Source organism: Salvia hispanica, chromosome 3 (assembly GCF_029641045.1).
Source record: "Salvia hispanica isolate PSC_SH4W2 chromosome 3, Shi_PSC_v1, whole genome shotgun sequence".
NCBI classification, from domain to species: domain Eukaryota; kingdom Viridiplantae; phylum Streptophyta; class Magnoliopsida; order Lamiales; family Lamiaceae; genus Salvia; species Salvia hispanica.
Window position 1 is genome coordinate 27,014,886 of NC_142694.1, and position 11,702 is coordinate 27,026,587.

Here is an 11,702-nt window from a genome sequence, read left to right on the forward strand (position 1 = left end):
GTGAACAAAATTTATTAATCTTGAGAGTTTTTATATGCTTATTTTTCATCCCTAAATTTTTGTATAACTTGTTTAGAATGATTTGTATGCAATCAAATTTTGGTAAATGAATTTTCAAATTGCACTGGGGCTACGACTTTGCATAGGGCATTGTTTGAAATGATGAAACACCCATTGGGTGTACTGGAAAATCAAGTTATTTCTTAAATTGTTTAAAATTTGTATTTGCATATATTGTGTTGACGTGAAAGAGACACTAATGTATGTATGACATCATTTTTCAAAAACCAGATTAAACCAGCTAATTCTATATGTTGAGAAAGAGCCATATCAACTCACCAATAGGTGTTTAGATGTAAAAATGATCAAGCAATCCTATCTACTCCAATATTAAAATATCAATGTGAAAAGACACATATTTTAACATTTAAATAAATGAAATCATTAATATTTTGTTTATATTCTTCAATTTCTTAAGATGAAGAGGGGAATTAAGACAAGATAAGGTACAAGTATATGATAGGGCTACTAGTCGTGAAATTTTGGTAAATAATAAAAATGTAATAATACTAATCCTTAAAAATTTAATTTACTCTTGCAATTGCACTTTCACTATCTTTCACCTATTAATTAAGTACAATTAATTATGCAACTTGCTCTTTCCATTTGATGGTTTGTAGATTGGATTTGGACCCCTCTCTTGGTCACGTACGTCATCAACTCATTTATTCAGTGGATGTCATTAATCAAAATTATCTTTTATTGCATATTTTCAACCATATGTGGATTTTAAACAAGAAAGATGACCACTTGCAGATTATGATGCTTCATTTTCTATTAACATTTTTTCTAAAAGGTCGATTATTATTATTATTACTAATATTATTATTATTATTAGTAGTATTCTTATTTATTATTAATATTCATTATTATTATTATTATTATTATTATTTATTACTACTATTTATTTTCTACTTAGCATCATGTGACAATTAAAACAGTAAATTGACCGTGTCTTTATATCAGCTTGAAAGGTTATTACTTATTATTTGACAACTTTAGTAGTGTGCTTGTTGAGGCTGCGCCACTATATTTAATAGTACTACATGATTATGTTTACGATAAAAGGTAAATTGTTTGCTACTAGTCTAAGTAGATATACCTTATCTCCTAATACATTTGTAACATTTCCTCCTTTTCGGCTGTGGCGACAATATTAGTAAATGTTTGATTTTTTATAGAATAATAATGCTTGAAATTTGTTTGATTGTAAACACGTTACTCATGTTTATGGAGTGGCCGAACGTCAATCAAGCAAAAAGTAGAGTAATAGAATGAGAATGATGTTGTAATTGTAATTTTATGAAATTAAATTTGAAGTTATAATATTTTAAATTAATTTTAAATTTTGTATATATGAATTAATTGATATAAAATTTTCATACACAAAATTTGATCAAAATTGAAATTAATTTTTAATTATGCATATTTTTAGTTTATTTTGTTTATATACATTATGTAGCTCTAAATTGTTTTTCTAGTAGTATTACATTTTATATTGCAGCGACTAGCGAGTGTGTGTGTGATGTGTGTGAATATCATTTTTTTGTGTGTAGTGTGTAACATTATTTTGTGTTCTGCGTGATTAATGTTTGGTGTGTGCAATATTGCGTTTCCTATATGTATGCAATGTGTTGTTGTGTGTATGTGTTTAGTGCTGTGTGTTGTGTGTTTATCTATATATGTGTGCGGTATGTTATCTAGTGTTTATGTGTGCAAGAAGTATATGTTTGAGAGATTATATACATTATAATTATTTTAAATTTTAATTTTGGTTACAAAATTTAATGGTAGAATTAATAAAGTTTAGAATTGAAATTAAAACACACACACGTTCATCAATTTCAAATATAATCCCCAATTTAATATTGTCCAGCACACTCTTGACACAAATTCTTATGATCTTGATGGTTATTCTCTTTAAAAGGAAATTTGGAGGAATAATATTTCGAAAAATGAGTGACGTTAATGTGTTTGGGTTAGGACTATTGTGGGTCTTGAGTTAGATGAAGGCGTAAGAAGATAGGTTGGCCTAAACTATTGTTAAATGTATGATATATGCCCCTTTATTAGTACTCCCTAGTTTAATAATAGTAGTATATATCTTTACGGAGACAAAATCGTTTAAATTAAATAACATTACAGTTTTTTTCAAATTATCATATTACAACTGTCTAAGTTGAATAATTAATGCCTTCATCTGATAGATGAAGGTATTATAGAATTAAAAGTATTATAGTAATCCATTAGTGTGAATAAAGTCTTGCGGCTAGACTCTCACCAACAGCCTTTGAATAATTGATTTTTTCGCAATAAATATATAAAACTAATTAATCAAGTTTTAAACAAAAAATATAATAAAATATCTATTCCCAACGAGATTTAGATTCACATGCTATATTAGTACTTTAGAAGAGATACGTTTATCTTATATTTTCGTGATCAAAGAGCCGACTACATATTCTTAATTATTTCTCATCAATATTTACAATTCTCAGGAACAGGATAGAATAACTCTTTTTTTCTTCTTCGAAATAATTAAAATAATAATAATTAAAACCATTGGACTTTAATTATTGCCACTACCTATATTTTTGGTATTGAATTTTATATTTCCTTGGACATTCCATTCCCTTGTTTGCGAATCAAGACTATCTATTGTATAAACAAATTCTACTAATTAATACTCCGTCCGTCTTGCAATAGGAGGAGTCCTATTTAGTTATGACATTAAAAAAAAATAAAAATAGATTGAATAAATTAATGAAATATTAGTCTCATTTATATATAATATTAATTTGATTGTGATCAAATGAGATTTATTAGGCTAAATGAGAAATGAGATGCAATATCAGCCACTCATTTTTATTAAATGAGTGGTCCAGATTTTGCCACACAAAAAATATTTTTAAATTAATTTATTATGAAAAGGTATAATGGTTTTTTGGTTTGGCATCTTGGGCGGTTTCTGTGATTAATCGTGGTAATTGATCGCGCAGGAAAGGTACTTCGATTTCGACCTCTCGTCGCCGGAATCCAAGTGATGCCGGTAGATTCCGTCGTAGATCTCTTTCAATTTCGCTATGGCTAGCTCAACGACGACGCCGGCGACGGCTCAGTCGTCGGAGAGGTTGAATCGGTTCCAATTGGATTTGAGGATATTCCGGCAATCGCTTAATCGGTTGGTTTCAGAGCAGAGGTCTTCTAATCTTCTAGAACTTTCTTCTTCGGCACATTTTGAAATTGGAACAACGATCGAGCGCGGCAGGAGACTCTGGCTTTGCTGCGGATTCGCTCGGATATGGGCGCTGCTTTTCCAGATTCAAGCCTTAAAGGTCCTTTATCGGAAGAGATTTCAAGGTAATTTGTTTTTTTGATTTGTTTTGAGCATCGATTTTATGTGGAAATGGCGGTTCTAGATCGGAATTCAGCTGAATTGTTGCGGTTTTTTGTCAATTTGTTGTTAATTTTAGCTAAAATTGAAGTTTAAAAGAGTAATCAATTTGATTGTAGTCTTCCTCAGCTACCTAATCTGGATCGTCTCATCTAAATCAGCCTTTATTGATGAGTTTCTGTGATTAATCGATGTGAAAAAGAAAAAGGAATAAGAGAAGTGAATTCGATTTGAATTTGATTGATGAATTTATACTACTACTAAATACCATTTGTTGTTTAATAAAAACATCATAAGGAAGCTATAAGAGCAATTACTATGAAGGTGTTCTTGCATTGCGAACAATAAGAAATGGAAGCACGTCAGAGGCTCTTAATGCACAGAGGTACAAAAATTACAACACATATATCATAGAAATTCATTTGTGAATAATTTGTTTCTGTGAATTCAGATTTGTTTATATGAATCATTTGTTTTTATTTGAAGAAAATTGCTTTATTTGGAAAAAAAAAATTGATTATTTTGTAATCTGTTTGCAATCTCAAGAATGTTGATTATTAGGATGGAGTAAATGTAGATCTATTGACATTTTATATAGCTATTGACATGCTGTTGACATTTTGTTTATGTGATTACTGTGGAAATTGCTAATTAGTTAAATTGGACCGGTCCAATTGTTGCTGTCTATCCATTCAACTCTGTTTTACTGTGATCACTTAGCATCACTTCTCTTTCTATTAGCTTTAATGCAACTTCCAGGGCAAAAGCTTCAGAGTCGAGATATCTTATCTTACTTTCAATATATTTTGGAATCAATCTATGATTTTAATTGGGTTGTTCCTATTGTTTTCGAAATTGTTTGCTTTGTTTGGATGTTCTATTTCTTTTCTCTAATTTTCATTAATTGATGAGTAGCATCTAAAATCAGCAAGAATTCGTGTGAAGCAGAGTATAGCCCACAATAGATATGAGTTTTGCATTCCACCTGTTCGACAAAAGTCCCAATAGATGTTGTATTGAGCCTGTACCTCTAATTCACTCCAAACCTAGTCCCCTGTTTTGCTTTATTTTGCTGTGGATAATAGTTTTTTCCACACCAAACCTAGTTGGATTTAGATACTTAGCATATACTAATAATACTTAGCTATTGTAAGTGTTATTTGTTAGTTGTTGACATTCGATATTCTGGTTATTGATATGTGAATTATAAGTGTTATTTGTTAGTTGTTAACGTTTTAATACGAGTTGTTGACATTCAATATTCTGGCTATTGATATGTCAATTATAAGTGTTATTTGTTAGTTGTTGACATTTTAATATGAGTTGTTGACATTCGATATTCTCGGTATTGATATGTGAATTATAAGTGTTATTTGTTAGTTGTTGACATTTTAATACGAGTTGTTGACATTCGATATTCTCGGTATTGATATGTGAATTATAAGTGTTATTTGTTAGTTGTTGACATTCGATATTCTCGCTATTGATATGTGAATTATAAGTGTTATTTTTTAGTTATTGGCATTCGCTAATCTCGCTATTGATATGTGAATTATAAGTGTTATTTTTTAGTTGTTGACATTCAATAATCTCGCTATTGATATGTGAATTATAAGTGTTATTTTAAGTTGTTGGCATGAAGATGTTTATTTTTTACATGAATTATATAGCTCGTTGACATAATAATGTTTGTTGTTGACATGAATTATATAGGTCGTTGGCATAAATTTTATGAAAAATGTTGTTGACATAAATTATATGTAAAACATTGTTGTTGACATGAATTATATGTAAAACGTTGTTGTTGACATAAATAAAATAGGTCGTTGACATGAAAATATTTGTTATTGACATTAATAATTTGTAAAATGTTGTTGTTGACATAATAGTTGACATAAATAACGTTTGTTGTTGACATCGTAGTTGACATGAATAATGTTTGCTGTTGACATCGTAGTTGACATGAATAATGTTTGCTGTTAACATCGTAGTTGATATGTGAATTATAAGTGTTATTTTTTAGTTGTTGACATTTTAATACGAGTTGTTGACATTGGATATTTTCGGTATTGATATGTGAATTATAAGTGTTATTTTTTAGTTGTTGACATTGGATATTCTCGGTATTGATATGTCAATTGTAAGTGTTATTTTTTAGTTGTTGACATTTTAATACGAGTTGTTGACATTCGATATTTTTGGTATTGATATGTGAATAGTAAGTGTTATTTGTTAGTTGTTGACATTTTAATACGAGTTGTTGACATTCGATATTCTCGGTATTGATATGTGAATAGTAAGTGTTATTTGTTAGTTGTTGACATTTTAATACGAGTTGTTGACATTCGATATTCTCGGTATTGATATGTGAATAGTAAGTGTTATTTGTTAGTTGTTGACATTTTAATACGAGTTGTTGACATTTGATATTCTCGGTATTGATATGTGAATTGTAAGTGTTATTTTAAGTTGTTGACATGAAGATGTTTATTTTTGACATGAATTATATAGCTCGTTGACATAATAATGTTTGTTGTTGACATGAATTATATAGGTCGTTGGCATAAATTTTATGAAAAATGTTGTTGACATAAATTATATGAAACATTGTTGTTGACATGAATTATATGTAAAACGTTATTGTTGACATAAATAAAATAGGTCGTTGACATGAAAATATTTGTTATTGACATTAATAATTTGTAAAATGTTGTTGTTGACATAATAGTTGACATAAATAACGTTTGTTGTTGACATCGTAGTTGACATGAATAATGTTTGCTGTTGACATCGTAGTTGACATGAATAATGTTTGCTGTTGACATCGTAGTTGATATGTGAATTATAAGTGTTATTTTTTAGTTGTTGACATTTTAATACGAGTTGTTGACGTTAGATATTCTCGGTATTGATATGTGAATTATAAGTGTTATTTTTTAGTTGTTGACATTGGATATTCTCGGTATTGATATGTCAATTGTAAGTGTTAGTTTTTAGTTGTTGACATTTTAATACGAGTTGTTGACATTCGATATTTTTGGTATTGATATGTGAATAGTAAGTGTTATTTGTTAGTTGTTGACATTTTAATACGAGTTGTTGACATTCGATATTCCCGGTATTGATATGTGAATAGTAAGTGTTATTTGTTAGTTGTTGACATTTTAATACGAGTTGTTGACATTCGATATTCTCGGTATTGATATGTGAATAATAAGTGTTATTTTTTAGTTGTTGACATTTTAAAACGTGTTGTTGACATTCGATATTCTCGGTATTGATATGCGAATTGTAAGTGTTATTTGTTAGTTGTTGATAGTTGTTGACATTTTAAAACGTGTTGTTGACATTCGATATTCTCGGTATTGATATGTGAATTGTTAGTGTTATTTGTTAGTTGTTGACATTTTAATACGAGTTGTTGACATTCGATATTCTCGGTATTGATATGTGAATTATAAGTGTTATTTTATTGAATGTTGAAGATTCGAAGATTTGAAGATTTGAATGTTGAAGATTCGAAGATTTGAAGATTTGAATGTTGGAGAGATTTGAAGATTCGAAGATTTGAACATTTGAATGTTGAAGATTTGAAGATTTGAAGATATGAATGTTGAGGATTTGAAGATTTGAAGATATGAATGTTGAAGATTTGAAGATATGAATGTTGAAGATTTGAAGATTTGAAGATTTAAATGTTGAAGATTTGAAGATTTGAATGTTCAAGATTTGAAGATTTGAATGTTGAAGAGATTTGAAGATTTGAAGATTTGAACATTTGAATGTTGAAGATTTGAAGATTTGAAGATATGAATGTTGAAGATTTGAAGATTTGAATGTTGAAGCTAGAGTTTTAGAGAGGATTTTAGAAAATGATTTCAAACACAATTTAATGAAAAGACAATTATACCCCCTTGTTGACATAATGTGGTATTTATTGACATTTTGTTAATCTTGTGGATTAGTGGCCCATATTGCATCTCATTTCTCAATTTAGCTAAATAATCTCAACCTAACAAGACCCATATTAATTTTATAAGAAAATGAGAGTAGAATAAGTTGGTAGAATGTGCGACCTACTTACCATTGAAAAAGTAAAAGTGAAATAAGACTCATATTGTAGGACGAATCGAAATGACAAAATATGATTTTTATTATGGAATGGACTGAAATGACAAAATTAGACTTTTATTGTGGAACGAAGTTAGTAGTAGTATATACACGAATTCAAATCAAATTAAATTAGGTCTAGTATTTTTTTATCCGACGATTTCTATGTTTCAAATTAATTAATCTGTTATATGTCCAACGTAAACTAAGAAAAATAAGAAGGTTCATAGTACATCAAATAAGTGGGCGCAGTAGAATATACTTATACTATTATATTTAGATAGAAGATTTAATTTGATTAATTACATCGAAATCAGGCAAATAAACGCCAGTTGCATACATCTCAGTTTCCAACATAGAACAATTCAACTTCTCTTTTTCCTTGATTCTTCAACCAACTTGCTACATAATCTCAATTCTCACATTCACAAACAATTCCTACAAAAATTTCACTTCACTAAAATTTTTGGTGTATGTTGAATATTGGAGTCGACATATACAAATTCAATGTTGCCACCTCCATAAATATAATTCAAAAATAGCCACCACAAAAATCAACATTCTCCAAGAAATTTGCGTGCTTAAATGACCTCTGCTTGAAACCAATGAAACATTCCCTAATCCCCCTCCTCCTATTGCCTCTCCACTTGATTTCTTGCTGCATATTCACCATCAATAATTTCGTTATTTATTAGTAAAAAAAATCATCATCCAACAATATAATTAGATTAATTGGTCCTTTATTTAAATCCAATTCGCAGAAAAGACACGCAAACAAACGATCTTGGACGGTGCCACTATTTTCAAGAATATTTATTTAAGCCATATAGAAAAATATACATTTGGTTAAAACCCATTTCCGATCTTAGCTAACTGTCCTATTTTGCATTTGAATATTAAACGTCAAACTTCAATTTCAAATTTCGATTTTAATACTATCTTAGATCATTCACACAAGTATAAATGCAAATACCATTTCAATGATTATGATTGTATCCTATTATATTTGACACCAATTAAACTACTATATTAAATCACATGACAACATATGACATATTCATAACCGCCCAAAATTGTGAAGGCATGAAAAGAGCGTGTAAGTAGGATATGTTTGGCAATAGCACATGGTCACAACTTAGATGCCAACATTTTGTTCACTACTTTTTTAAAAGTGAAGAATTTCTAAGTAGGGGTCGACAAAAAAATAGAACCATCGATATTAATTTATGAAAAAACTAATTAATATAGTACTAATTAGCTATTAAGTAGTGTACTATAATAAACAATAGCACATGTTACCCATCCAACACATTCGTCACTTTACGTAGTATCAAGTTTTAATTCATGTGGCAATGTTTGTATTACAAACATTTGCACAAATAAAAGACACTCAAAAGCCACTTTTCTATATGTGGATCAATGCAATTCATGTAGATTTATACTTTGACAAGTTGTTGAGTACTTAAGTTTATATTTGTGTCAAGTAGTGTGATAGTATTGATTAAATACATAAATAAAGGGTAAATTGCGGAAAAAATCATACCTGCGGGAAGGAGTTGGGCAGAAAGTGATAATATAATCGGCAGAAGCACACGTAAAAGTACTGGTTTTATCGTCATAAGCATAGCTATAAGCGCGGGGGCAGGCGTTCTTAAACACATGCGAATACTGGGTGGGCCCACAGGTTTCGGGCGTGGCGTACCCGCCAGAGCAGCAATACTTGGGATCGCCGAACGCCTCGCACGCGCTCCTGCAGGCCACGCATTCCGCTCCGCCGGCACCGCCAACCACCTTCAGCTCGGACGGGCACGACTCGTTGAGGTCGCCCACGCACCCCGTGCTCGAGCAGTTCCCTCCGCCCTGCGGGACCACGAGCATTGGCAGGTTGTACCCGTCCACCAGGCTGACGTCGTAGAAGTCGAGGCCGCCCGCGCCGTTGAGCGTGAACTCGGCCAACGTGGCGGGCGGCACCGCCCCGGCGCCGGAGCACTCCACCGTGCCGGAGCCGCAGTCGGCGGTGGCGCAGGCGAATTTTCCGGTGGCCGGATCCTGAGAACAGAGTGTCCTGCCCCAAATGCGGCCCGACCACGAGGCCGGGACGGACAAGGGGAAGGAGTCGCCGGAGCTGAGGGAGAATCCGGTGGTGGAGAGCGGCGGAGTTCCGGCGCCGGAGAGAATCCCCGGCCAGACTGTGTAGGTGCATTGATTTACCAATGTGAATGTCGCCGATAATGCAATCGGAGCTGTACTTATATTCAAACACACTATTGAATTAGAAAGTTATGTATATAGTAAATATCAAAATTGACAAAATTAAGAATCAAATATGTACCTATAAATATGAATGAAAGGATGAGAATGATGAGAGAAAAATGAGGTGGTCTGCCCATTTTACTAAATTGAAATTGACAAGACATTGAATGTATGATATTCAAATAGTAGTGTGTGTTTGTTTTTGGTAAGGAGGTGAAGAAAAAATGAGAGAACAGTTGGGATTAGGGGATCTACTTCAATTGTTAATGGTTGCAACACAAGTTAGTCAGTTTATATAGGTGAAAGAATGGGGCAGGGTGGTGGGGTGACCCCACATGATACTTATTGGTTATAAAAATCTTTTATTCACACTGCCTAAAATAATAGACAAAATCAACTCAAAAGACTATATATTCTTCAAAGTTGAAACATCATTTATATATATTCACAGTGGACTAATGTTTCTGTTAAATTTTGTTAGAGAAGTTGGTCATTTTTCCATCCTTAATCTACTTTTCATTTGTTTTTATTCTATACATATTTTTTTATATAGTGATGTCGAGGTAACAACATGGGTACTACGAGCTTTGTAAATGTATTGAATTTGTCTTATTTATGATGGTGATTTATGTGAATACGAATATTGGAAAAGCAAAAAAGAATAAAACACAGGTATAATATGGTGGCCCAAATGAAGTTTAGTTGTAGCCTGTAGCTAATGTGGGCCCAACTGTTTGCAATGGTTAAAACCTTTAATCCAATTGCAATGCTTATTTCCTAATTGACTATGTTCATAACTCATAGGAGTAAGTGATAATTTTGTCAAGCCCATTCAGTTCAGCCCTTTTTAATTTTCATAAATTTCCATTTTCATGTACTACTATTCTTTTCTATATCGTGAGTTTCAACTTTCAAGTATCGATTTCCATCAAAAGTTTTTCTTACAAAAATCATGAGTCGTCCTTTTCTATCCCTTTTTTCTAATGAGTTCTAGCACGTACTCCCTCCGTTCCATAGTAGTGGAGTTATTTTGACGTATGTTCCATAGTAGTGAAGTCATTTCTCAAGTCAACACAGTTCTTCTCCCTTACATCATTGTCTCTTCATCTCTCTACATTTTTCATTTTTAATCCACTTAATATAATTTTTCTTAAATCGCGTGCCGAAAAAAATGCCTCCACTACCACTCCTGTACAAAGGAACACTCGTTGCACTTTGAGTAAAGTATAGTTACATGCAATAGTTCGTAAATTATTGCATGTAATGGATAACAATCACGGGCTATGTATGACAGGTAAAGAATGAAAGTGAACCTAGAGTTATTGACTTCAAGCCAAATTTATAGAGTTTTTTTTGGCTCTCATGGACTGCCACCAATCTCACTTGGATCCACAATTGCATGTATGATGTTTGAAAGTGGCACAACATAAAGACAAAAACGGACCAAATTAGCTCCTTAAATCTAACACGTAGCATGAAAAAGCAATCACAAATAATCAAACATGTAAGAATTCAAAAACTTGTGCTCCTTCTGCGAACATATAGGGTTGCTGCCTTAAAGCAAGGTTCGCTTTTTCCGCATAAACTAAAGTTTGGAGCATTAGCCACAACAAATTAATACTGTTGTTAATGTTATTTTAGATTATTCCAAATCTCCCTCATAAAATTTGCCATCTGTCCCAACCCACATTTTTTACTTATGCTACTAATCCCAACTTTATAATTTATGCGGTTCTGAGATTAATTACGTATAAAGAAAATTTAAAGTATGGAGAAATATGACCAATCTGAACCTTCCAGAAATAAATGTGTTTTCTTATTAATAATTTGACATTTGAATAAATAATGCTAGTCAAAAATAAAATGTACTATGTATACTACTTTA

General features: G+C 31.6%; 2 protein-coding genes across 4 annotated transcripts; one reads left to right on the forward strand and one right to left on the reverse strand.

Annotated features, from left to right (window-relative positions):
• The first annotated feature begins 3,014 nt into the window (after positions 1-3,014).
• LOC125215691 (uncharacterized) lies at positions 3,015-7,406 on the forward strand. 3 transcript variants are annotated; one of them, XM_089068310.1, is made up of 3 exons: positions 3,015-3,420; positions 3,752-3,839; positions 6,940-7,406. In XM_089068310.1, exons 1-3 carry the CDS (start codon positions 3,144-3,146, stop codon positions 6,959-6,961), a joined length of 387 nt encoding a protein of 128 aa, XP_088924436.1. In that variant the 5' UTR covers positions 3,015-3,143; the 3' UTR covers positions 6,962-7,406. The 3 variants fall into 3 exon arrangements, 2 of the variants coding, with proteins under 2 accessions (XP_088924436.1, XP_047973148.1); XM_048117191.2 differs by having other exon boundaries at positions 3,779-3,839; XR_016137085.1 differs by lacking the exon at positions 3,752-3,839.
• A 514-nt stretch (positions 7,407-7,920) lies between these two features.
• LOC125215904 (thaumatin-like protein 1b) lies at positions 7,921-10,067 on the reverse strand. The gene is made up of 3 exons (XM_048117487.1): positions 9,897-10,067; positions 9,108-9,807; positions 7,921-8,222 (listed from the first exon to the last, which is right to left on the reverse strand). Exons 1-3 carry the CDS (start codon positions 9,979-9,981, stop codon positions 8,069-8,071), a joined length of 939 nt encoding a protein of 312 aa, XP_047973444.1. The 5' UTR covers positions 9,982-10,067; the 3' UTR covers positions 7,921-8,068.
• Between the last annotated feature and the right edge of the window lie 1,635 nt (positions 10,068-11,702).